Here is a 27,872-nt window from a genome sequence, read left to right on the forward strand (position 1 = left end):
CACGTCAATGAAAAGTTGGTTCTGAACAAGAAGAAAAGGAGAATTTATTGCATAAATGAACCCAGCCATCTTTTCATCTAAGAGGTCTGCCTGGAATTTGATGGTCCTGGTTACGAACTTACTGGATGATGAAGAAAGTATTTTTTTTCGATCCAGGTAATTTACTGTTTGACAAGTGTTTAGTTGCAGCAGGTGATTCTGAACTTGCAGACGTTGCGGATGATGGACGTTCACAACCTCTTATGTTTAAGCTGGGCACTGAAACAAAATCATAAAAACAGGTCACTCTCACTCACTGAGCATTACTCTGCACTGCTTTAAAAATGGGATTGTAAATGGAGGATTCCTCCTACTGCAACTGTTAGTACCACTGTTTAAATTATTTAATTTATTCTAAACCTCGTTAATAAATCATAAGGATTTTCAAAATCTATTTAAACTCTTATCTGTAGCAACCTACCAAACAACTTGGAAATTTTTTTTCAAAAGATTTAAATTCATAAACGCCTAATAAAACTTTATGTTTAAACAGGTTATCTTCACCTAAGATGTTTGATTATACTGAGCAACAAAAAATCATGTCAGAAGTCCAGCAGTAATAGTTCAAATGTACTTGGTAAATACTCCCATAACAAACTAACATACCAATTCTATTCTGAACACTAACATTTTGAAATTCAGAAATAATCAAACAATCCACTCAAAACACTAACTTATGACCATAATCTAAGTTATCATCATAGCACAGTAAGGACGTGGTAGACAGGCCATAAGAATGGTACAAAAGTAAGTTTACTAACCAGTTCATCCAGGTTGTTCAGATACATCCACATCATCATCTTCGAAGTCACTGCCATCTGAGGAGCATTTTCCATTATGGTGTTTCATTCCGACAGCCAGGCCTTGTCGCACCATTTAAATTTTACATTACACCTGTTCCTTTTTCACCCAGAACTACAGGAATTTCTTGAATATGTTCCCAGAGAAGGTCTCTTTATGATCTGCAGCCATGACAGATTTTTTCTCCAGTTCCCAGGTGTTGCAATCAATCCCAGAGGCTGCGCCCTGAAGAATATTGTCTCTTCTTCCCACAGCTTTCACACCAGTGTTGCTCCTTTCCGGTTGCATGCTCTGCCCCCTCCTCCCTTGTTCCGTAACTCCCCCGCCCCCCAGGAAAACAAAAGAACTAACAACAATCCAAGACTTTTGCTCACGTAGCCCATAAGCCTTTGGCGCTGCAGTTTTGTGTGTGTTTAGAGACAGAGAGGGAGGTGTTCAGAAATCAATGGATTTCTGATTGCATCTCTCTTCGTGTACACATGCAAGGAGATAGAGCAAGGCCACTTACCTGACGTGCCCAAAACCATCTACCCTAATCATTTATGGGCAGATCAGTGTTTTCCCATGGACTACAGAGGAAGTTTCCATGGTGGGTGCAGTCATAAATATTCATAATTTGAGAACTGAGCCAATCAAAGCTCAGGTAGGGAGAAGCTATAGAATAGGAGTATGAGACCACCCAGGTGGGCTCAGTGGAGGACGCCAATGAGACACATGATGGTGTCTCCTGGGGTCAGAGGCCAGGTTTCAGTGCCTGCGTGGACTTTGCCAGTCTTCTGTACCGAACAGCACGGACCCTGGGGCCCTCAGAGGATCAATTCCTTAGTACAGTATATGACTTACTCTGACATATTTATCAAGCTAGATGTTCCCTCTACCCCCGCACCCTCTCTTTCTGTAGAAGAGCAACCTTACACTCAAAGGTTTTGACAGAGGCTCATGGATTCAGCATATTTATTTTTATGTAAATGTTGTAAAATATTATAAGTAGTTTAGGCTTTGACATATTTTGTATTGAATTCAGATTTCATTTTAAACAGGGTTAGTTTTTAAAAGAAAAATGTTTATAATTTAAACACGAGCATCAAAAAATCCAATTTAAATAAAAGAAATGTGAAATTTTAAAAAAATCATGGATTTTTACCTGCCCTGGACTGTACAATACAGGATGCACTGCTCTCGCTGTTTGGAGCAACCATACACCAGACAGCTAATGTTAAACTAGGAAGGAATGTGGTCCCTCCTCCACCATCTGCAGTGCTTCACACCCCAGCTGAAATCCTGTGGATCCCCCACTGATTTCACAACTCATACTGACACAGACGGAATGAGGCTCCTTTGTCTGTGTGTCTCCTATAACCCCTGAAATCAGCTGGTTGGATCGCTCAGCAGCAGTTCCTAAGAGAAACTCAGTCACCACTGCACATTCCCAGCGCCTGACAACCTAGACCGTAGGTCCAAGAGCCTGAGCTGGGAATTAACCCCCGTTCTGCGATACGGCAGTTTCAGGTAAGTCTTAGAAGTCAGAATGAATCGAGGGAGGGAGCCGGGGGGAAAGAGTTGTTTGTTTTACTGGAAGTTTTTCTAAAATACTCGAAGCTCCCATGTTCAATGGATAGCCTGATCACATGGAAAAAGACAGTTGTAAGAACCAGTACATAGAAATATTTAAAAGAACTCACTGTTGCAGACAGCTTCCCTCCATTCTTCTGAACATACATGACCGAGTCTCGTATCAACAAGAAGAGACTGAGCAGGACATGCTCCATGTCATAGATTCCATACATGCCTTTGGTCAGCCCTTCCAGGGACCAAATATATTCTCTCCAATAGTTATCTATCTCCACAACGCTGGCCAGGCACCCTTGCATGACAACACTGCAGTATCCGGCACAAGGCTTCGCCATCAGTAGCCCTTGGCAATGAGAACAGTACCACATCCTCAGCAGCGCACGTCCACATTCCTTGCTGAATTTTAAGTGGTCGGTAGTATTTATTACTTCAATCCCCAGGTTGAGTGCTTGTAGGAAGGCTCGCGTGGTCTGCAATGACTTTGACACCTGGGTCATCATAATTTTGGGGTAGTTACCAAACACCCTGAGGTCTCGTCTTGCTGCCCGCAGGCATTCTATCATTTCTCCGGAGGGGTCAGGGAAGCCTGGGTTCATCAAGTGTGAGTAGACTAAAGGGAACAAGCTGTCAAAAAATTCATTGACCATGTCATTCACATTGATGTCAGAGCCCAGTATGTAAAGAGAGATATCTGTAAAAAGTTCTCCGACAAACTTAAGAGCTCTGGACCCCATGTTCTGGTAGTGGTTCCTAAACATGGTGTTGGTGTAGTTTCTTGCATGCCGTATTACAATTTCGAAGGCTTCTGAAAATAAAAACAAAACAAAACAAAGAATTAAAAGAAACTCTGAGATGGGACAACAAGTACTATAATATGTTTGTCACTAAGACTGAGGTCCTATTCACACTGCTGTTCATCCACTGACATATCCACATCTGTAGCTGTCACTGCTAGAACTATATCATATCAGAGGCAGTGTATAAGATCTGAGGAGTTTATAAACTCTTTAAACACAAGTGACATTTCAAACAACAAAAGCTATGATCTAGTTGAATTTCAATTTTTAAAGAAAATATTGATTACAAAAATGAGCTAGCATTGCAAGACCTCTCTCTCTCTCTCTCTCATATTGATTTGAAATTAACCGGAATTCTATATCAAGTCTCTTAATTTAAGATGGATACATACTTGACACCAAACTGTATAAGATGTCAAATCAGGAAATATTAAACTCTGACATTCTACCATGGAAAGGAAAATATTTATAGGTTCATAGAGGTTATCGGGATTTAGCTTTCTGCACTGATTCTTCTTTTGACATTTTTTTTAGTCATTTTAATTCCTGTGAAAGGTATTGGAGACTAGATTCTCTGCTAGAGTACATTGGCACAACTCCATTAACTTCACTGGATTCATACCAGTTAAGTACCCAGTTCCACCTCCTCCCCATTGGAAAATGAGTTTATCCATGGAAGAGCCCAAAGAAGGAGCATTTCCACAAAGAAGGCAGCTAAGTATCCATTGCTGATCCCTCCATGGAAACAACCAGCAACGGTGCCAAACATGAGGGTGAATTTTTGTGAGGCTCACCATTAGGTTCTGGACGTAGACCACCGATTAGTTCAGACAGACCAGAAAAGGCTACCCAATACCACTGAATTTCTCTGTAGCTCCCTAAACCACATTAATGTCACATCAAGCAGAAGTAAATGTTAAACAAAATTCCATATGCTCATGAAAACATAAGAATGGCCAGACCAATCATCCATCTAGCCCAGTATCCTGTCCAGGATTTTGAGTGATCCGCCCCCTGTTGTCCAGCCCCCGCTTCTGCAGTTGGAGGTTTAGGGTCACCCTCACCAATCAGTGAAGTGCTGCTGAGATTATAACAGGGGGCTCGCCTCAAAAAAAACCTTTCCATGTGAGAAATCCTCTGGGGAAAATATTCTTCCTTCCCTTCCTCTTGAAATCCACTCCACACCTTGTCCACCTCACTCCTAGCCAGCTGCCCAGGTTTTGGTGGCTCCATACATGACATTTCTCAACTGAGAGAAAAATCTGTGATTCTTCTGCTCCCATGGTCCCCTCAGCAGTGGAACAGGCATGGAGGAGGAGTTGGGAGCCAGTCCCTTCTGCAAGCCCCAGAAAGACGTGGTGAGAGACAATGCCTGTGCACAAACACCCTGCATCTCTAGGGATGGCAGGCGGGGCAGCTGGAGGCTGCTGCAGTGGTGGTGGAAGGTACCAGGGCTTAGTTGCAGGCTGGGTGGGAAGGACAGGAGTTACCTGGCAGATCTGGGTGTGAGGGGGAATTGCCAAGGGCAGCTAGCTGAGGGGTGGGGGTTATGAAAGAGGAGTCTGGGGAGTTGGCAGTCTGGCTGGGCAACTTGGGAGGTCACTGAGTGAGGAATGGGCAGAATAGGGGAAGGGATGGGGTAGCGGAAAGGGCCCCTGGTGTCAGTGGGGCCAGTGGTTTTTCCCAGGCCATGGTGGTGCAAATTCTGCCTCCTCCCCGTTCTCAGTGCTACTCATGTGGCCAGGCACCAGCGGGATGAGGGCAGAGGTCAGCCAGAGGGAAGGTAGAGAGGCTACCTAACAGTTTGGAGAGCAGGTACGACAGCTGCCCCAACTGCAGCACAATCCCCAGGTGGTCTCTCAGCAGGGAGGGGAGATAGGGCTGCCCCAGGTACACCCACACCTGCTGGCAGCCCTGTCTCAGCACCTCACAAAGATAGCAGGAGGGTGACCCCGAGGCCTTTGCCTGCTGGGTGACTGGTTGGGTGGGGAGCAGGTTACGCTAGCCGGTCAGTTGTGATGGCTGTTGCTGTGGAGAGGGACAAGTCTAGGGAAGGCAGAATCACCGCCTAGCGATTGAGGGGTGGGGTTCAGGGAACCCTGCCTGGTGCATGTGGAAGGGGTGGAGGGAGAACTACTTGCAGAATGAGGCTTCACTCAGCATAAAGGATCTAGAATCTCCCATGCTTTCCCTGCACTCTGGATTTTACCTGCTTTCCACCAGGCAAGTTCCTTAGGAACCTTCCAGCCCCAGGCAGACACCTACGGCCAGGTGAAGTGTGAAACCCCAGCCCTTGTGAATGAAGGCAACAGACTGACCCCTCATGAATTATGTTGCAAAATGGGATGTCCGTCTCGAATGCCTGGCAATATTAAAGCAACAAGGGCATATGACAAGAGGAGCTCACCGAAATATTAATGTTTCTTTGCTTGAAAACACAAGCTCCCTCTCCCCGCTTTTGTTCCTTTCAAGTTTTTCCACGTGGTTTTATCGTTCAGATGAAGTTATCTGGAGAGGATTCAATATAGTACTTGGACATCTGTATTCAGGGCCAAACTACCTTCAGATATACACACACACACACACACACACACACACACACACAACTCCCATTGACTTCATGAAGGCTGCATATGTATTTCTGGAGTCAGAATTCCACATTTTCCCAATCCTCTCTCCAGGACCCAGGGACATTCTGCATGTATCTCCTTCACACCATGAACAGGACTAATTAAAAGCACCTCCAGTGATGGGCTCACTTAGCAGTTGTGGCCTAATTGTATATCGATCAGTATTTTCCTGCGCAAATGGTATCAAGCTGATATACCCCCAGTTCCTCTCTCTAGATATGCACGTGAACAAGTTAAAGAGCAGCAGATATCCCAGCAGACAAAAATGCAAGTCTTTTTTATGCTAAACAGCTACACTGTTCTAGGTCCCTCATCCTCCAGAGTACTACTAATAAAATGATAAAAATAACGAACAGCCTCTTAGTTCACAGGTTGCTGACATTTCGCAGCATAACTCCTTTGATCTGTGTCTGTCTGGAAACACGAATCCAGGCTCGATTTGCATGACAATTATTCATGTTTAATAATTGAAGGAAATGTTTAATTTTTAATCCATAGTGTTCTTTTCCCATTTGTTAAGTCTGTACTGGAGCAGAATGGAAACCGATGAGCACTGGCTCTCGATACCAGCGGGATCACAAGTTACATCACTTTTCCACAAGATGGCTGCCATCAGCAGGGCCGGCTCTACTGTTTTCGCCACCCCAAGCAGCACGCCAAACTGCCGCCGCTGACGGCGGGGGCAGTCCGTGTGCCATTAGGACGGCATACACATTTCCGTGGCGGCGGCAATTCGGCGGCAGCTTCTATCTTCAGCCGGAAGACAGAAGCTACGCCACCACGGACAGCTGAACATAGAAGCTGCCGCCAAACTGCCGCCGCCATGGGAACGCGCGTGCCACCCTAATGGCATATGGACTGCCCCTGCCGTCCACAGTGGCAATTTGGCATGCTGCTTGGGGCAAAAACACTGGGACTGCCACCCCTTGCAGATTGCCACCCCAAACACATGCTTGGAAAGCTGGTGCCTGGAGCCAGCCCTGGCCGTCAGCTAGATCAGCGACCAGCCCTCTGCCAGGAGATGGGCCCACCTGGGGGAGGGGCACTAGCCTATATTACAGAGATCGTTTCTTAGACTGTAAGGGCCTCAGGGCACGGATTGTGTCTTGATCTGTGTACGTACAACACTTAGCATGCTCGGGTCCTCATCTTGATTGGGATCTGTAGACGCGACTATGATATAAATCTTCAATTCTATGCAAAAAGCTACATTATGAGAATGTTAAAGCTGAAAATTCAGGTACCCCAAAGGTTGAGAAATGCCCAAGTTAGGACTGCGTATGCAACCTCAACCCACCCCCACATTAATCCATTGTGATAGTTCTACCCAGCCTCATGGAAGATGTCTGCAGCACAGCCAGGAAGAGAACCCGCTCTGCTTGGTGTCCCTCTCGTTACGCAACCTGTGGCAGGGGCCCTACGGAACCCATAGCACGTGTATCATAATGTTTCTGCACAAGGAGGACAAGTTAAGCTTGTGCCAGCAGAAACGCCTGAAAACAAGAGTTTCTTTAAGTAGGGCATGGCAATGAAGAAACTTTTCTTCTTTACTCTCAAGAGCACGGCGAACAGCTTCTGCCTTGACACAAACTATAAGCACCTTTTGGGCCAATGTCTTTGAGCGCCTTGTATAACCTGTAGCAGGTTCTTCATGCTGTCTCACCCCGTTCACTTTTAACCTCTTCTTGGCTGGTTGCCTCAGAAACTTCCTTTTTCCGTTTTCCCATACCTCTGTGCCTTGCAAGCTAGCATCAGAGCTAAGGGAATCTTCACTGATTAGAAAATATTCCAGACTCCTATGCAAACCGCCTACAGCTAGGGATGCTTCAGAGAGGACTCAGGGGCAGTGGTGTAACAGAAGAGCAAGCACTCAGAGTCCCGTTGCTTTAAGGGTCAAGAGACTTACTTAATGTTTTTCATAACAACTGGCAAAGAGTCTCTGTTTTTTGTTTCTTGGAACCTTTGTCTTCACCCCTTTGAGAATGTAATAGGGAAGCAGAGGACACATGTCAGCGCCTTGATTGGCATTCTGCTGCCACGGTAGGAAATTTAAGAAGTTACCCAGTGAAGGCTCACAGATCCAAATTATCCTTCCCCACCCAGCTCCACACTAAAAAAAACACCACCACATTTTCGGTTTTAAAATATTCCTCCAAAGCCACAGATAGTTTTAAAACTGATGCCAGCAAGTGACCCACGGTCAAATTCCAAGTACTTCAAAGAGGAGAAAACTTTTGAGCTTCAATCCCCTGCAAGTTCACAAGAATGGATCGGTAGGGAGAGTGGAAGGGAGATGTAATGCTGCAGATCCCCGGACTTCTCATTCCCAGCAAATTCAGTGGCCTGGGTTTGCTGATGGTAAAAGTAGCCCTGCCTACAACATGGGGTGGTTGAAACTCTTGCAACTTTAGTTGGAGGAAGGTAGCTTTAGAAAGTTAAATAAAACTGCTTGAAAGACATTTTCTAAGAGGACAACTCAGGGTGGCTTGCAGGTCTCGCTACGGCACAATGTTCTGTAAACAGAACAGTGACAAAAATCCCTGACATCTGACAGCAGTGACACAAATTCTGTGCTTGGAGATGCACTCAGAACTTCCAATGGACATGGGTATCAAAGGACAAACTATGGCCCACCAACTCTTTAAAGGGGAAGTTCTATTTCAGGTATCACCATAAATTCCGAAAGGCACAGACAATACACCTTGATCATGCTGTGCAATTTTTAATCGCCTTTTAAGCTATTTCTCTTACAAGAAATAACTGCATCAAACACCAGGCATTAAATATGGCCATGGATCCATCTTTCTGGTGTCAGCGGATCACAGTTATAACCTAATGACCAGACTATAGGCTACGATTCAGGAACGTAACCCTATTCAGGGCAGTAGTTATGTATATGCTTAATGTAAAAGTATCCAAAAGTGCTTTAAAAATAGATATGCAAATTATACACTGAGGTCACTTTCATCCAGCACTTCATCCAGCTCTGGGGTCAAACATGGGCGTTGTTTACCAATGAAGTGAAGAACATTGCTGTACCCAATTGGAATGTGGAGGGAATTCAGACAGAATGTTAGCAGCTGTGTTAGCAGCTGAGGACCAAGCCCTCAGCATCACATTTGATGCACTTATGCTGTATGATCCTTTGACTATGGTAATACTAATACAAAGGGCAATTTATTATGGATGGCAGAGTACATGCTTACAAAAATGGCTGACCCCTTACTCTAGAATGCAGGGAGCTGGCAACAATTGGTTTGAATGGATATACTAGTTATGCAATCAGACCTTCCATCCAGCAATTTAAGGAGAGTTACGACAAGGTTCAGGGAGACTGTGAGGCATGACGCCAAAGTCTGAATGACTTCAGCTACTTAAGTGCAATAACTCCCCAGATCTGCGGTGCACTGAGTGTCCTATTGCCATTACGAAATGGAAATGATAAAAAAGAAAATAAGTAAAAAAGGTCATAACAGTCCATTGAGTGGGGAGTATTGACATAAGCATGAAATCACTCTGCTCTCAGCTCAGCTCATAAAAATATGTTGCTTAATTGAAAAGCCAGCTTTTCTGAAAAGGGTAGGTGCTCCCTTGAGCTGCAGCTACTGAAAACGGCTGTGGCAGGAGGCAGAATGGCTCAGGATTAAACTGGCAGGATCTTGACAGCTTCTACAGGCTGCAGGCTCAAGCAGAGTTCAGAAGCACACACAGGCTGAAATCTTGTTGAGGATACAGGGCATGGGATGGGGGAAGAGAGACAGGAGAAACTGGCCTTTCCTAGTCAAGGGTTTGGAAGTAGAGTAGGTCCCAAAATGGGGTTCAGCAAGAAAGGCTCAGAAGCAAAAGACAGGACCTGTCAATCTTTCTACAGCTGACTGAGAACAGTATGGCTGCTGGGAATGCTGAAGAGTTGCCATGGAATGATGATACATTTGTTAAAATCAGAGAGACAATAAATCGCATCCAGAATTATACTGTTCCCAATTTCCAATATCCTCACCTCAGATCATTATTTCCACCACTTTATAGTCTCAGCACAGAATCCACTGAAGTTTCCCTGTATAAACCTTAAACCTGCACAAGAAAGCATTAAGGTGACACAGCTAATTGCTCAAAAGTCAGGAAATGCCAAAGTTAAAGGTGCACTTGTAACTTTAATCCTGCCGCTTGTGCAGATTTATTACAATGCTCTTGATTATATGGTCCAAGATAATGTCTCCACTACCTTAGATTCACATGTACAGCACTTCCTACCCGGTATGTACCAAACAGAATCCACTGAAGCTGTTTATTTACAAGGTGCACAGACAATGAGGGAACAACCCTTAGCAGAGCCTGCTGCACGAGCAATCCACCAAACATGGTGCATTTTGCAAATCTGCAGAAAAAAATTGCATGCAAGTGTGCGATCATGCAGAGATGGAGACTATTCTAGTGTATGAACACAAAGGGACAGAGTGAAGGCTGCATGTGCAACCTCCAAGTGGCACTGAGACCACTTAGAGAGGGATTAATGAGTTTGCTCTGCAGCCTTAGCTCATGCAGTTAGCACCAAGGGTCTGTCAGTGTCACTCACACAACCGTAACTATAGCTCTCACTATTATTCCTGCTGCACAAACACAACTAAACCCTTAGGCTGTCAGATTCCATCAGCCTTTTAAGTAAAGCGACTCCAAATCAGCTAGATCTCTGTCCATGGTTTTCACATGGTTAACTTGCTTTGCACCCTGTTTATTCAGAATGCTTTTCAGAAATGAATTAACCCCTGGTAAAAGACCAATCCTGCAGTCCTTATTTAGACCAAATTTTCTCTGAAGTCACTCGAGACCTGGTCCTCTGAACACACAGATGAGTAACTTTACTGACATAAGTAAAGTTACTTACGTGTATAAACATTTGCATAAATGGGGCATTCATGAGCAGCTTTCGGTTAGGCATTGCAAGAACAAACAGATTTTGTGTTTTTCTTTACAAATGTATTTACTTTCCTGGCTCTGATGCATAAAATGTTACTAAACACAAAACAGATTTTGGATGCCTTATCGGTGACATTGCCCCCACACAACAATGTATCATGAATATATATCGCATGTTAACAACAGGAAACATTTCCCAGCATATGACATTTTTTCGTTTAGCTTTGGTTATAATGTGCAATTTAACTTCTAAGGAATTATTTTTGATTCACAACAGCCTTTTTGCCTCTGACTTCTATCCTCTTTTTGAAGCATGAAAATAAATACAATAAATACATACATAAATACAGGCCAAAGGATGGCTAATTTACACACACTGGTTAGAGAGTACCCAGCAGCCTCACTAGAATTAGGGCATCCTCCTTCCACGGGTTTCTGTCTTGGCTGTTTCAGACTGCATCAGAAACTCAAGCTGGGATTTTCCAAGGAGACTATAAGAGTTAGAAGCCAAACTCTTTTGCCTTTTTGAAAAACCTGGCCCCAGTGAATAAGTAATAAACCCAGCAGCAAATTTTAGCATTTTTAGGACCTTTCTGCTTTACCTTACGCACCCTCATTAGTAGCTTTCGCTGCTGATCCCCACTCTGTCACCTCAACATGTACGTTTACACTCATTTTGATCACCCAGGGAATGCCAAATCAATTCACATTTCTCTACCTTGTCACTAACACTGCAGTTTCCGTCAGCACAGAACCAGGCCCTGGGAATTCCTTAGCCCATGGAAGAGACCATTCATGACAACTAGAGGTTTTGCTTCAGGGTTAGAAAGTTGGAGAAAAATTCACCAGTGAAATTAATTTACTCTCAACACAGCACTTAGACCCCGGCCCGGTGCTTTCCACAGCCATGTTTCTGAAACCTTTCAAGGCCACATATACTTTTCCTAGTGAATTTTCAGTTGAAGCAAAATTTATTCACCAGGGGAAACTTGACTATTCATCATGAAAATGCCCAAACGTTATGCTTTCTGTCAATTTGCCAAAAAATATAACTTCTGGACTGGGAATATTTTTGCACTGTTCTAGTCTAGAGCATGTACCCAAAGCAAAAATCATCTGGGACGAGTGACAAAGCAGGAAATACTTCTTCAATATCTGATGAACTAGACAACTTCAGACTTATTGCTCAGGATTGTATTACAGAAGCACACGGACAAAATCCTACTGGGAGAGCAACAATGGTTGGCAAGAAAAGCCAGGCTGTTAGAGGAACAATTTGTATGATCCAGTGCTAGTCATTTTTCAAACTGCTCAAAATATTTTGTTACAAACTTGGAAAAGGTTTGCAATATATTGAGCAGAAAGGAAATAAAGCCCAAGAATGTTTCCCTTGGCAGTAATAAAAGAAAATTCAACAGATTTGTTCCATTCTGATTTACACTCTACTGCAAGTTTTTAAAAAGGACACCAATCAGATAGACAAGGCTAAAGTTATGCCTCTCACACGTGGCATAAGTCACCAGATGGTACTATTGCATATCGTCATTTCAATTTAGTTTCTCTTACTGCACTGAGTGATAGATCTTAAAAAAATGCTTTTTGTCAGCTGTGGTGCAGTTCTTTTTCCATTACTGACAATCCCAAAGATTTTTTTTTTTTGAGTCAGGTCCCAAAAAATCATGAGATTGGCTAACAATTATGAGAAATTAAAAAGCAACAACTTTTGGGTTGTTTGATTTGCTTTCTGGTGTCTGAACAGGTACATGATTGTAGTGCTTTTCTCTACAGTTCTCAAGATAATTCTGGTGGATGGATAGTAGTAGAGTGGTTGCCATTAAAAAGTTAATCCAGCTACCGTACAGCAATACTGCCTGCGTTTCCCTATGGCTAGAAGCGGGAACAGGGTAGTGTAGTAACTGCGGTAAATACAGACTTTTTTCAGTGGCAACTGCTATATATTAAAATGTACAAGAATCCCGTTTCTTGTTCTCAGAATAGCCTCACAGTGAACAAAGGATCGACCTGGTGCCCACTTGCTATGACAGAAGAACGCACTATTTGCATGCATGTTAATTCCCATGATTAAAGACAGATGCTCCCAATCAGGATTCCCTTTTCTCACACGTGTCATCACACAGGTTGTAATTATCTGGTTTCACATGTATGGCAAAAACAGTTTTTAAATCACTGTTGAATTCCTTGGATCAGTTTTATTTCATTAATGGACACAAATACAGAAAGTTTAAAAAGATACATTCTTGTGGCATAAAACTTTAGGTAGCTTTTCTCTGGTCTAATTAACATCCAGTGTTACAATGAACAGAAAAAGTCCTAATTAATTTTTACAGTTTTCTGTAGGAGGAAATTTCTTGTCATAATTTAGCACATTAACATGGAAGGAAACAAACGGAGTCATGTTGCCAGTCAATTCTTAAAAGGCTGAAAAACAAGTTAGCAAAACTGAAAACCTAATTAAAACTAGTTAAGAGCTCCAGCAGCTTTCACTGCTCTGTTAAAAAACTAAGGCCTCAGTTTAGCAAATATATAAACTTTAGAATCCGACTTTAAGGTGATTATCTAGTCCGACGTCCTGCACATCACAGACCCTCACTCACCCACCCCTGTAACAGAGCCCTAGCCTCTGAGTTACTGACGCCCTCAAATCACGGTTTAAAGATTTCAAGTTACAGAGAATCCACCATTTACACTAGTTTAAACCACAAGTGATCCATGCCCTATGCTGCAGAGGGGGGCGAAAAAATCCCAGAGTCTCTGCCCATCTGATCTGGGGGAAAATTCCTTCCTGACCCCAAATGTGGTGATCAGTTAGACACTGAGCACGTGGGCAAGACCCACCAGCAATGCACTTGGGAAAGAATTCTCCATAGTAACTCAGAGCCCACCCCATCTAGCTGACTGGGATATTTGCTGCTAGCAGTCGCAGATCGGCTTCATGCCATTGTAGGCAGTCGCATCCTACCATCCCTTCCATAAACTTATCAAGCTCAATTTTAAAGCCAGTTAGGTTTTTTGCTCCCATTGCTCCCCTTAGAAGGCTGCTCCAGAACTTCACTCCTCTGATGGTTAGAAATCTTTGGCTAATCTCAAGCTTAAACTTGTTGATGGCCAGTTTATATCCATTTGTTCTTATGTTAACATTGGTGCTTAATTTAAATAACTCCTGTCCCTCCCTGGTATTTAACCCTCTGTTGTATGCTCTGAGAGCAATCAGATCTCCCTTAGGGTTTCATTAAACAAACCAAGCTCTTTGAGTCTCCTCTCATAAGGTAGGTTTTCCATTTCTCTGATCATCCTAGTAGCCCTTCTCTGTACCTGTTCCAGTTTGAATTCATCTTTCTTCAACATGGGAGACCAGAACTGCACACACTATTCCAGATGAGGTCTCACCAGTGCCTTGTACAATGGTATCAAGTATCAGGAGGTAGCCATGTTAGTCTGTATCTACGAAAACAACAAGGAGTCTGGTGGCACCTTAAAAATTAACAGATTTATTTGGGCATAAGCTTTCATGGGTAAAAAACCTCACTTCTTGCATCTGAAGAAGTGGATTTTTTACCCATGAAAGCTTATGCCCAAATAAATCTGTCAGTCTTTAAGGTGCCACCAGACTTCTTCTTGTTTTTTCATAATGGTCCTAACACTTCCCTGTCTCTACAGAAAATATACAGCTTTAATCACATTAGTAGGTCTAGCCCCATTTACTTCAATGGCACTAATCCAGCCCTAAAGTTACACATGTGCTTAGGCCGAATCAGGGCTGAACTGAAAGCTTGCAAGACCGATACCTACTCCAACATACGCAAAAATGTGTATTGAGAATTCATGGTTGCTCTTGTTCCTTCAGATCTAAAAGCTGTAATCACTGCATTTTCTGAGCATAATATGGTGTAATCCAAAACAAGATCTAATCTCTACCAGTGTTTTAAAAGCAGCACTGGATAATTCTAAGAATTTTAGTTTGTGACAGATCACTCCATCCACGATTAATCCTGAAATGCTGCTTCACTTAGTGTTTACAATTTGTATGCAGTTTTCTGCTGCCTTGCTGATGTTTATAAGAGTCTTCTCTGCAGGGTAGAATGAGCAGATAAAGGCACCAGACGTGCCCTGACTCATTCCTTCTCCCCACTCCTCCTGTATGTGGCCTCTTCAGCAGTTGTACACAGGAAAGATACTTATTAAACTTCTCCCTGACCAGAGACGTGGGCTGTGAAGAACACCTGCCCTCCCCAGACTCCCACTTGGCCCATGCAGGAACCTGGAAAGGGAGGAATGGGGCTCCCCCTGGAATTGTTCCTTCACCAGTTACAGTCGTTCCCTGGCCCCATGCAAGGGCCCACAGAGCTGAGAAGCTCCCCACCTGCTCCCCCACCTTCCCCAGTTCCCAATAATCCCCAGCCCATTGCAAGGGAATAGCAAAGGAGGAGTTCCTACAGCTGCTCCCAAGCTCACCCCATAACTCCTGTTGCTCCCCAGCTCAACACAGGGGCTCTGGCAAAGGGACACACTTTCTAGAAAGCTGCCGAACTCATGTATCCGGGTATTTGTGCACTTCTTTGAGAAGGCATGTTACAGGGAGGAACAGGAATAGGTATAAAAGATAGAGCTTGCGGTGGAAACGTACTGAAGGGGATAAAGAGGATAGAGAAGATGGAGGCCAAGAGGTATGAGAGAGGGGTATCAGCAGAGATGGAAGACGACAAGCCTGTGAAGCCAGAGCAAAGCCTGTACTCACCAAGGTGAAAGTCACCCCGTACAGAGGTACTGCACGAGGCCTACACACCTGTGTGGCTGGCGAGGCTTAGGACAGGAAAGACACGCCTGATGGGGTCTCCTACAGGGCTCCCTTCTTGCCCAAGCCATGGCTCCCTGCCTATCCTGCTATCTTCAGTCTCCAGCTGCCAGAGTATTTCACTGATACATGTAGCTACCCACCACAGCATGGACGCAGCCTGCTTTTCACTGTGGTGTATAGCTACGCACCCCTTTCATGCCATCGACACTGGCGCATTGTGCAGACGTAGCTATTGGGTTCCAAGTAGCTGAAACAGAAGGCAGGGTGAGTACAATATGTTGGTTTGTTCTTGCTTCACTTTTGCAGAAGTGTGGCCAGCCCCTCCCTGGCATCCCTCCTAGTGACACCCAGACACTACCAGGCTGGTCTACAACCATGAACCTCCAAGAGCCCTCAGCCTAAGTTCTGTCTGCTCCCCATGCCGGTGCACGAGGTAGGGAGAAGGGCTCTCTGTATCTTCTCCTCACTAGCTCATCTGCACTGGAGCAGCCATGCTCTGGTTCAACATCTTTTCACTAAGAGCTACGCAAAAAGTTTTAAAGCAAGTAAGTGCCTCTTACAGCTGCAGCTAACTCTTGCTCTGATCATTATTATTCTCCTGTCAGAAATGTTCTTCCCCTAATTATATCTGCCCAACTGCACGGCAGGCTCAGAATCCATTTATTTTTAATTGTTCAGTTCGTACGGTGCCCCACATTTTGAAATACAGTCCCTGAAATTTCTAATAAAAAGACTGTGTGTTAACATCTCATTAGGCCCACTCCAAACACTGAAAATGTGTTTCCATTATAGTCCAGGCAACCGACTGACTGCTAGGCAATTAACCCCACTGTAGTTCATCCATTTATTATTGATATCCCACGCACAGAAACTTTGTCACATTGAGTTAAGGTCACTAGACTTCTCCAGCCCACAACACAAGTTAGTAAGAGCCGGGAAGTAAGCGGCTGAGTCAGCTTCCTAACATTCCCATCTCAAACTCTGCAAACTCCCCTTCCACCAATGACAGCCCATGTGTCTCTGACCTCACCTGGAGCAGCCAGTGGGGAATCTTAGCTTCAGCCATGTTTATTGCTATGGGCCACCTTCTGCGCTGGTATAAATCAGTGTACTTCCACCCCTGGAGACAGGGAGTCTTATTATTCCTGTTTTATGGGTGGCGAACAAACACAGAACATGGTGAAGTAGCTTCCTCAAGGTCAGATAGGAAGCCAGTAGGAATGCTGGGAACTGACCCAGATCTCCTCAGCCCCAGTCCACTGTTTTAACCACAAGAGCATCCCACCATCAACACTCACATAATTTCCAAGGCATCCAAATTCCACTCTCAACACACTACAGTTAAACCAGAGCAGCTACACTGATTTCACTCCGGATTCACCTCAGTACAACCGGGAGCAGAATTTGGCCCAGTGGATGCTGGACGGTATAGGAGCCGCCAACGGCAGCTTCTGGCCTTTGGTTATTGGTTAAGTAAAATCAGTATGAGCTACGTTAACACCGCCACTGAGATCAGCCAGCCGCCAGTTTTCAGCTGCGTTCATCTCCTCGAAAGGACGCTGCCTGGGCAGAAGCTGCGTCACTGTGGCTGAGTGCTCTCACAGAGCTGAGCTTTCAGGAGTTATCAGAGATTATTTTAGTCAACACAAGCACTTAAGGGAAAGGATTTAACTCTTTCTATGAACCAATTGTCACATGCACAGAGAAGCTGGCTGCTGAGATCACAGAGAGGGGGAATAAAATCTCCTCCCTGGAGAACACGACTGAGGCTCAGCACATATTATCTGCAGACACTCTAAATAAAGCCAGATGCCGGGAAAGTAAACAGGGCACTATCAATAATAACAGCAGCAACCCGCATTTCTCCGAGCCTTTCCGTGGGGGGATCTCAGAGCACTTCGCAAACATTAATTAGGCCTCAGCTTGTCTTGTCTGTATTTGCCTTATACAAGGGAACCTATGGTGCACCAGCTGGATCTGCGGCTTTACACCTAAATCCTGGGCACAGGTTTAATACTAGAGGGCCTGATTCTGCAATCCTTACTCAAGCGTGCAGTCTCACTACAGTTAATGGGACTACTCCCATGAGTAAGAGTTGCATGGCTGGGCCTCCAATGTTCTCTCGTTACGTTCTCTTTTACAGGTGATTACACTGCCTCTTCTTATGGCTGGGACTGTGAAGGTTTGAGGAAGCTGACAGGACACCAGCAAATTCCTGTTCCAGCCCTCCCACTAACTAGGAAAGCATTACGCTCCTGCTGGCACACTGTGACGTGTTTTGTCACAGTGGTGGTCGGACACAGACTGCCCACTGGTGGGAAGGGGCATTTCCTCCTAGGATCCTGAGACGTAGCAGCCCCAGCCTCCTCTCATCCTTACATCCACTGTCCCTTCATGTGGCCTACGACAGGGGCACCAAGCGTATGCTAGGCTTATCTCATTTTTCAGTTTCTTACTATTTTGGAGACACACCACTTAGAGACCAGTTTTCAGCAGTGCTGCACCCTAGCAGCTCCCACAGACATCAGCTGGAACTGTGGGTGCTCTCAGCAATTCCACAACCAGAATAGCTTATGCACACGATGAAGGGGAAAACAGCTGGAGAAGGACACATTTCAGTTTTAAGCTTCTGAAGGACTAGAAAGTTATTTTAAAATTGTTAACAAAAGTCTTGATAGTAACAGGCTTTACCATACTGGCACAGCCCCATGGTCTGCCTCATCTAGCATCCTGTCTGTGCCAGCAGCTAGCTCCAGATGTTTTCGTTTAGAGTAAGGTACAAGCAAACCTTCGAGGTCAGTTATGGAATAACGTGCCCATGAGAGAATTTTCTTCCTGGCCTCATCAGTAAAAGCTAGATTTGTGCCGTAACATCGGAGGGTTTATATCCTATCTAATATATATGTTCTCAATTTCCATCCAACATCTAATCCTCTTTCAACTCCTGTGAACATAATTTTTGGCAGTGAATTCTTGTGACACACCGTACCTCAAAATAACACTGTATCCATACATTCACCACTGTTCTAGGATGATATGTTTTGTACAATGCATGCCTTGTGAGGCATCATTTGAAAAGTCATGATCTGTTGAGCATTGCTGTCCTGTTGCATTGTATGTATTACTGTTGTATGTGAAGTTAGGAAGTTTTGCTGCGTGTGGTGCTGAAATATGGGGTGAGTTTGGAAAACACCCACAGCTAGCCTTTCCGTGGCAACAAAGGAGCAACTGAGACGCACAAGACAAATTTACATCAGGACTAGCCAGCCATGTGTTGATGGCCCATTAAGGACAATCTACTCTCTGAGTGGGCCCCTCCCGAAGACTCCTCCATGAGCACATAAGCAGTGGAGGCCCAGTGACTTAGCAGGGTACACACAACATGTGACCCTGACTTCATGTTTGAGACAATATCTTTCCATGCACATGGATTGGAGGAATCAATTGAAGATGGTGCCATCAACCCAGGGCCTCTCTCCTCCCCAGCTCAACACCTAAAAGCAAGAATATTTGGAAAACAAAGGGATGCCTCCTTGAAGTGAGGAGAAGGGATGGTGCTAACTAGGCTTTCAAGTTAGTATGAACTGTGAACTGAATTCTGTCTGCAAGATCCAGCAGGGTGAGAAAAACTGCTTGATTCAAATTTTGCTTAGTCTGATAAAGTTTCAGATTTAGACTGCGACTTTGTGTTTTATTTCTTATGCAACCAACTCTGACTTCTATGCCTAGCACTTATAATCACTTAAAATCCATCTTTCTGTAGTTAACCTTATTTTAATGTTTTATCTTTACTAGTTAGTCTAAAGTGGGGAATCTGCTCAGATTACAGAGCTAGGGCATGTCCACTACCCTATGAAGGAGTGGCAAACTAATTAATGAATTTACACTGATCAAGAAGGTTTTGAGCAGTGCAACGCTGGGGCTAGGGGGATTTGCTGGTGTCTGCCTGTGTATAGTTTCTGAGTGGCTGTGAAAGCCTGCATACACTTTGGGTGCCTGAGCGCGAAGCCTGAAGGGGCTGATGGTCGCTAGCAGAGCAGTGTCAGATGTACCCTGGTCCAGAGTGTTCCCACAGTCCAGCTTGTACCCCGGAGGGTGTCACAATTCCATAGATTAATTACACATGGAGTAGTTAAAAAAACAACAACCTCGTTTTGAATGTGTCACTTTTTAATGTCATTGAGTGTCCCCTTATTCTTTCATTACGAGACCTGTTAAAAAGGAGGCACCTACGTGACTTCTCTAGAGCATTCACTATCATTTAGGTGCTTTCCCCAGACCCCATCTCTAAACTAAGTTGGCCCAATCTTTTCTCTCTCCTCTTGTATGGCAGTCTCTCCATGGCGCTAATTATTCTTGTAGGCTCCATTTTTTTTTAATTCACTCTCTCTCTTGAGACAAAGCGACAACCCATATTCCAGATGAGGGCAGAGCACTGATGATTTCTTGCTTGGAAAAAGGGGATGTATTTGATATCCCTTCTCAGATGTTCCTGAGTAAAACTTTTAATATTCTAACACCACAACAGTTACAGTCAAAAGCTTTCTGATGAAAGGCTCCGATACCAAACATATTTTCTGTGGTTTTATTCCCCAATATTTGGCCATTTTGAATGACTGTGGGTTACGACATGCATCCGACAAAGTGGGTATTCACCTACGAAAGCTCATGCTCCAAAATGTCTGTTAGTCTATAAGATGCCACAGGACTCTTTGCTGCTCTGTGGGTTATGTGTCTCTTGTGGAACCTGTTCTTCCTAACGACAAACAATATTCTGCTTTGTATCTGACAGATGGGGGGATGCTTAAGAGAATGTTGAAAATGTAATAAATGGTAAGTTAAAAATGCAAGGAGTCAGTGCTGGAGTAAATGGCAAAAGAACACAAGTCTCTTGAAAAGAATCACGGGGACAGGGGTGAATGATTGCACCAAAAAGAGAGGTGTCCATGACCCAGTGTTACCCCGGGGTGCCTGAGATACTACAAGGGAAATGACACACACATACCAGGAGAGATGGAGGCATGCGTAGCTCTCCTGCAGCTACCAGGGAGCTCTACGTTACACGCATGGTGAATTAACAGTGAGACATTAGTTACCACTCTCAGGTAGAGTGGCCAACTTTCTAATCGCACAAAACCGAACACCTCTGCCCCGAGCTCCACCGCCCGCTCACTCCGTCTCCCTCCCTCTGGAATGGGGCCAGAAATGAGGGGTTCAGGGTGTAGGAGGGGGCTCAGGGCTGGGAGAGGGGATTGGGTGTGGAGGGGGGTGAGGATTCCGGCTGGGGGTACAGGCTCTGAGGTGGGGCCGAGGATGAGGGATTCAGGGTGTAGGAGGGGGCTCCACTGAGGCTAAGGGGTTTGGAATGTGGGACAGGGTTTGGGCTCCAGGAAAAAGTTTGGGTGTGGGAGTGGGCTCAGGACTGGGGCAGGGGTGCGAGCTTCGGGAGGGAGTTTGGGTATGGGAGGGGACTCAGATGGTTGGGGTATGCGGGGGGCGGGGGGCGTGTGCAGTTCCCAGCCAATGGGAGCTGTGGAGCTGGTGCTCAGGTGGGGGCACCATGCAGGGCCCTCCCTCCCCCCCCCCCGGCCATCCCTGTGCCTTGGACCCAGAGGGACATGTTGCTGCTTCTGTGCAGCCACACGGAGCCAGGCAGGGAGCCTGCCAGCCCTGTGCCAACTGGACTTTTAACAGCCTGGTCAGTGGTACTAACAGGAGCCACCAGGGTCCCTTTCCAAGCAAGCGTTCCGGTTGAAAATCGGACACCTGGCAACCCTACGCTCAGGCACTGTGTAACACGCCACTTGCAGAATGTAACCACAAGCCAGAGTGGCCAGCAAACTGCTTAAATAAGTAAGGAAGGAGGCAAGACCTGCTGCTCCCCAGAGAACAAGGGATGAAATCTTGGCCCCGCTGAAGTCAATGGCAAAACTTCACAATAGCCAGGACTCCACCTGGGAAGCGAGCTGAGAGAGCAGCTAAGCCAACATGAAGGGAACCTACAAATTCATGAGCATATTCAACATTGTGTCCAGTAGAGGACAGTGGCGTACATACACAGTCTGGGATGGGTCTGCAGGGGAAATGCACAGAATATCAGATACCTCCCCCACAATGGCGTAAAGACAGATTTATCCTTGAGGCCCTCAGGGTGACTCTCACTTCCTGTGTCCCAAGTAAAGTGGGGCCTTTGTCTCAACTGCCTGGGGGAAGAGCCTTGTCCTCCGCTCACTCATGTGACTGTGAATCTCATTCCCATGGGGATGGAGGAAGAATCTGTTATTTTACCTTCTCTCTCTAATGCGCAATTAGGGAACTAAGTGATGGAGCCTGGCCCAGCCAGCCAACGATTTGCAATAAAGAGCATTTCTGAGAGATATTTCTGAAGGATTTTGAATAGTTTTTCTACCCGAGTAAACCTGTTCCAGCAATGCCATGACCTCAGTCCTGGTACCAAAGCCTAAAATGAGGATCTAAGAGTAGTTTTAAAACTCTGCGTTGCTATAACATGCTATGGTGACATGCTGCCCAATTTGTCCACATGATTTGGCTTTGCTAGACAGTAATCCAGGTAAGCAACAAGGAGCACAACAGTTGGAAAGAGAAGCAGACAGAGCTTGTGAGAATACATTAGTGTGTGTCTGTGGGGGCGCGAAGACGCTTTTAATTGTCTGCCTCATGCAACAGCACAAGACATGTGGAAACACAGCTTGGTTTAGGAAAATGGTTTTTGTCCATGTCATCCCAACAACCCAGACCCAGCTGACATGGAATACACCAGATTTATGGAGCAAGGATTCATTCCAAATGCAAAAGCTTTTAATCCTTGTTCAAGGCTCCTGGGATCCTCAGGAATTTGTACAACAGAAAGTAGGAGGAAGGCTGCTGATCTCCACACAAAGGAGTCTGGGTTCAAAGTGACCTACCTGAAGCAGACCCCATGAGAAAACCCGAATGGTTAAACGGCAGCACAGAATGGTGTGCAGGCAATGCCGAATCAACAGAACAAGATTTCACTTTTGGAGACTCACACGCAAAAAAAAAAACCCAACCTAATGTTTCCTCTTTCCCTCTGAGAAAAATTAGTTAAAACAACTCAGCAGGATAGAAAATAAATAGCAGTCAATGGCACCAAAGAGTTTCCATTCTCTCATAATTATTTCAATAGCATTCTCAGAAAGAATGGTAGCTCATCAGGGAACTTTTGCCTTCATACTGTTTTATTCCAGGTATTTACTTGATTCCTTTCAGATCTCTCCCTGATTCACTGGCAAAGATTTCACAGTCTTTACAACACGCTAAGGTTTTATTTCCTTTGCACACTTGAGGCCAGATCCTCAGTGAGGGCAAAGGGAATGGCTGGAGTTCACCATGCCACAGCAATCACAGAAACGTAGGACTGGAAGGGACCTTAATAGGTCATCTAGTCCAGTCCCCTGCACCAGGGCAGGACTAAGGCCTGGTCTACATTACGCGTTTAAACCGAATTAGCAGCGTTAAACCAATTTAACCGTGCACCTGTCCACACGAGGCCCTTAATATCGATGTAAAGGGCTCTTTAAACCGGTTTATGTGCTCCTCCCCGACAAGAGGAGTAGCGCTGAAATCGGTATTGCCATGTCGGATTAGGGTTAGTGTGGCAGCAAATCAACAGTATTGGCCTCTGAGCAGTATCCCACAGTGCACCATTGTGACCGCTCTGGAGAGCTATCTGAACTCGGATGCACTGGCCAGGTAGACAGGAAAAGCCCCGTGAACTTTTGAATTTCATTTCCTGTTTGGCCAGCGTGGAGAGCTCACCAGCACAGGTGACCACGCAGAGCTTATCAGCACAGGTAATAATGCAGTCTCCTGAGAATCGAAAAAGAGCTCCAGCATGGACTGCACGGGAGGTACTGGATCTGATCGCTGTATGGGGAGAGGATTCCGTGCTAACAGAACTCCATTCCAAAAGACGAAATGAAAAAACATTTGAAAAAATTTCCAAGGCCATGAAGGAGAGAGGCCACACCAGGGACTCAGTACAGTGCCGTGTGAAAGCTAAGGAGCTCAGACAAGCCTACCAGAAAACCAAAGAAGCAAACGGAAGGTCCAGGGCAGGGCCGAAAACATGCCGCTTCTACGCTGAGCTGCATGCAATTCTAGGGGAGTCCACCACCACTACCCCCCAATCCCCATCCTTGGATTCCGTGGTGGGGGTTGTAATCTCAGCCATGCCTGAGGATTATGCAGACGGGGAAGATGAGGAAGAGGAAGAGAAGGATGAGCTTGCAGAGAGCACACAGCACTCCGTTCTCCCCAACAGCCAGGAGCTTTTTCTCACCCAGACGGAATTACCCTCCCAGCCCTCCCAAGCCACTAGCCCAGACAATGAAGCCATGGAAGCGACCTCTGGTGAGTGTACCTTTGTAAATAGAAAACATGGTTTAAAAGCAAGCGTTTTTTAATGATTGATTTGCCCTGAGGACTTGGGATGCATTCATGGCCAGAACAGTTATTGGAAAAGTTTGTTAACATGTCTGGGGATGGAGTGGAAATCCTCCAGGGACATCTCCATGAAGCGCTCCTGGAGGTACTCCAAAAGCCTTTGCAGAAGGTTTCTGAGCAGGGCAACCTTATTCCCTCCTCCATGGTAGGACACTTGACCACGCCATGTATGTAGCAAGTAATCTGGCATCATTGCATGACAAAGCCTAGCTGCGTATGGTCCCGGTGATTGCTGGCATCCAAGTAACATCCGTTCTTTATCTCGCTGTGTTATCCTTAGGAGAGTGATATCGTTCATGGTAACCTGGTTGAAATTCAGGAATTTAATTAAGAGGACAGAGATGGCCATTCCTACTGGCCTGTTTGCCTGTTGCTTAAAAGAAATCCTTTCTTGCAGGTAGCCAAGCAGGGGGAGGGGAGTAGGGGGGAATGGCGCTCAGCTTTTTCACGTTTGGCTAGCAGTGATCTTCCATGATACCAGCCACGCAGTGGGGGGAGGGGTAAAGCAATCGTCCCAGAGAATTGGATGGGGAGGTGGTTTCTGCTGCTGCATGTTAATAGGAAAGACGCAGCACTGAACGGGCTTTGCTTGGTATTTGGGAAAGGAGGGCACTGTGTATACGAAGGCTGCAGAAGCCAAAAGACAATGGCTTACCATGGCCGCATGCAAGCTGAATTCTGCTGCCCGGACCTGCGTCTGTGAGATCTGTAACACCAGAGCTGCAGGCACTCAATATTAAGATGCAAAATGTGACCTTGCAGTGAAATGACATGTGCTATGTAAGGTGAATAGTGTTGTTCACCGTGAAAGAGTATAACCATTGTTCTGTAAAATGTATCTTTTTAAATAAATACTTCTCTCCCTTTTTTCCCTCCCTCATGCAGCCGCAAATTTTTCAAGCCTCCCTACTCCATCCCGAAGGCTAGCTCAGATAAGGCAGCGGAAAAAAAAGACAAGAGACAAAATGTTCTCGGAAATCATGGAAGTGACCCGCAATGAAAGAGCTCATCTGAATGAGTGGAAGGACGTGGTATCAAATTACAGGAAAGATGCCAGTGAACGTGAGGACAGGAGGGACCAACGTGAGGATAGGACGGATGAACGTGAGAAGAGGAGAGACGCTCGAGATGAGAGGTGGCGGCAGGAAGATCAGAGGTGCAGGCAGGAAGATCAGCAGTGGCGGGATGCAACGCTGGGGCTGCTGCGTGATCAAACTGACATCCTCCGACATCTGGTGGAGCTTCAGGAACAGCAGCAGGGTCACAGAGTGCCACTGCAGCCCCTGTGTAACCACCCTCACCCCTCACCATGTTCCATACCTTCCTCACCCAGACGGGTAAGAACGCGTGGGGGGAGGCTCCGTGCGCCCGCCCACTCCACCACCATGGACAGCCCAACCAAAAGGCTGTCATTACTTTGAAATTTTTTTAGTGGCTTTTTCCTTCCCTCCTATCCTCCTCCCAAACCACACCCGGGCTACCTTTGTCAGTTCTCTCCCTCTTTTTATAATGATTTAATAAAGAATACATGATTTTTAAACAATAGCGACTATTTCCTTAAGCAAGCTGTAATTGAAGGGGCAGGGTGGGTTGCTTACAGGGAATCAGTCAATCAAGGGGGAGTTCATCAAGGGGAAACAAACACAGCAGTCACACCGTACCCTGGCCCATGATGAAACTCATTTTCAAAGCTTCTCTGATGCGCACTGCTTCCTGGTGTGCTCTTCTAATCGCCCTGGTGTCTGGCTGTGCGAAATCAGCAGCCAGGTTATTTGCCTCAGCCTCCCAACCCGCCATAAAGGTCTCCCCCTTACTCTCTCACAGATTGTGGAGCACACAGCAAGCAGCAATAACAAAGGGGACATTGGTTTGGCTGAGGTCTGAGCGAGTCTGTAATGTGCGCCAGCATCCCTTTAAGCGGCCAAACGCACATTCTACCACCATTCTGCACTTGCTCAGCCTGTAGTTGAACAGCTCCTGACCACTGCCCAGGCTGCCTGTGTATGGCTTCATGAGCCATGGCATCAAGGGGTAGGCTGGGTCACCCAGGATAATAACAGGCATTTCAACATCCCCAACCGTTATTTTCTGGTCTGGGAAGTAATTCCCTTGCTGCAGCCGTTTAAACAGAGTAGTGTTCCTGAAGACACAAACATCATGAACCCTTCCCGGCCAACCCACGTGGATATTGGTGAAACGTCCCTTGCAGCACCTTTGAAAAGTACCCCTTGCGGTTTACGTACTGGGTGCCCTGGTGCTCCGGTGCCAAGATAGGGATATGGGGTCCATCTATTGCCCGCCCACAGTTAAGGAATCCCACTGCAGCAAAGCCATCCACTATGACCTGCACATTTCCCAGAGTCACAACCTTTCGTAGCAGCAGCTTAATGATTGCTTTGGCTACTTTCATCACAGCAGCCCCCACAGTAGATTTACCCACTCCAAATTGATTCCCGACTGACCGGTAGCTGTCTGGCGTTGCAAGCTTCCAGAGGGCTATTGCTACTCGCTTCTCAACTGTGAGGGCTGCTCTCATCTTGGTATTCTGGCGTTTCAGGGCAGGGGAAAGCAAGTCACAAAGTTCCATGAAAGTGTCCTTACACATGCGAAAGTTTCGCAGCCACTGGGAATCGTCCCACACTTGCAAAACTATGCGGTCCCACCAGTCTGTGCTTGTTTCCCGGGCCCAAAATCGGCGTGCAATGGCTAGAACCTGCCCCATTACCAGCAGGATCTCCAAAGTGTCGGTGCCCGCGGTTTGAGAGAATTCTGTGTCCATGTCCTCATCACTCTCGTTGCCGCGCTGCCGTAGCCGCCTCCTCCTCGTCTGGCTTTGCAGGTCCTGGTTCAGCATAGACTGCACGAGAATGCGCGAGGTGTTTACAACGTCCACGATTGCGGTCTTGATCTGACCAGGGTCCATGCTTGCTGTGCTATGGCGTCTGCACAGTTCACCCAGAGAAAAAGGCGCAAAACAGTTGTCTGCTGCTTTCACAGAGGGAAGGGTGAGGCTGTACCCAGAACCACCCGTGACAATGTTTTTTGCCCCATCAGGCACTGGGATCTCAACCCAGAACTCCAAGGGGCGGGGGAGACTACAAGAACTATGGGATAGCTACGGGATAGCTACCCACAGTGCAACGCTCCGGAAATCGACGCTAGCTTCAGTACATGGACGCACACCGCCAAATTAATGTGCTTTGTGTGGCCGCGTGCACTCGACTTTATACAATCTGTTTTACAAAACTGGTTTATGTAAAATCGGAATAATCCTGTAGTGTAGACATACCCTAAGTATTATCTAGACCATGCCTGACAGGTGTTTGTCTAACCTGTTTATAAAAACCTCCCTAGGTAATTTGTTCCAATGCTTAACTACCCTTACAGTTAGGAAGTTTTTCCTAATGTTCAACCTAAATCTCCCTTGCTGCAATTTAAGCCCATGGTTTCTTGTCCTATCCTCAGTGAATAAGGAGAACAATTTACCTCTCTCTGCTTTAGAGCAACCTTTTATGTTCTTGAAGATTGTTATCAGGTCCCTCTCAGTCTCTTCTTCAGACTAAACAAACCCGGTGCTTTCAGTCTTCCCTCACAGGTCATGTTTTCTAGACCTTTAATCATTTTTGTTGCTCTTCTCTGGACCTTCTCCAATTTGTCCACATCTTTCCCCAAAGCATGGTGTCTAGAACTGGCCGCAGTGCTCCAGCTGAGGCCTTATCAGTGCTGAGTAGAGTGGGACAATTACTTCTCGTACCTTGCTTACAACACTCCTGCTAATACAGCTAAAAACGAGGATCACTTTTTTTTTTGCAA

General features: G+C 45.7%; 1 protein-coding gene across 1 annotated transcript in view; it reads right to left on the bottom strand.

Annotated features, from left to right (window-relative positions):
- GPC3 (glypican 3) overlaps positions 1-27,872 on the bottom strand; it is a 270,979-nt gene that overhangs the window by 143,991 nt on the left and 99,116 nt on the right. The window contains exon 3 of the mRNA XM_050964411.1: positions 2,523-3,217. Within this exon, the coding sequence (XP_050820368.1) occupies positions 2,523-3,217 (695 nt within the window). The remainder of the gene's footprint in view (positions 1-2,522; positions 3,218-27,872) is intronic.

Source organism: Gopherus flavomarginatus, chromosome 8 (genome assembly GCF_025201925.1).
Source record: "Gopherus flavomarginatus isolate rGopFla2 chromosome 8, rGopFla2.mat.asm, whole genome shotgun sequence".
Taxonomy (NCBI): Eukaryota; Metazoa; Chordata; order Testudines; family Testudinidae; genus Gopherus; species Gopherus flavomarginatus.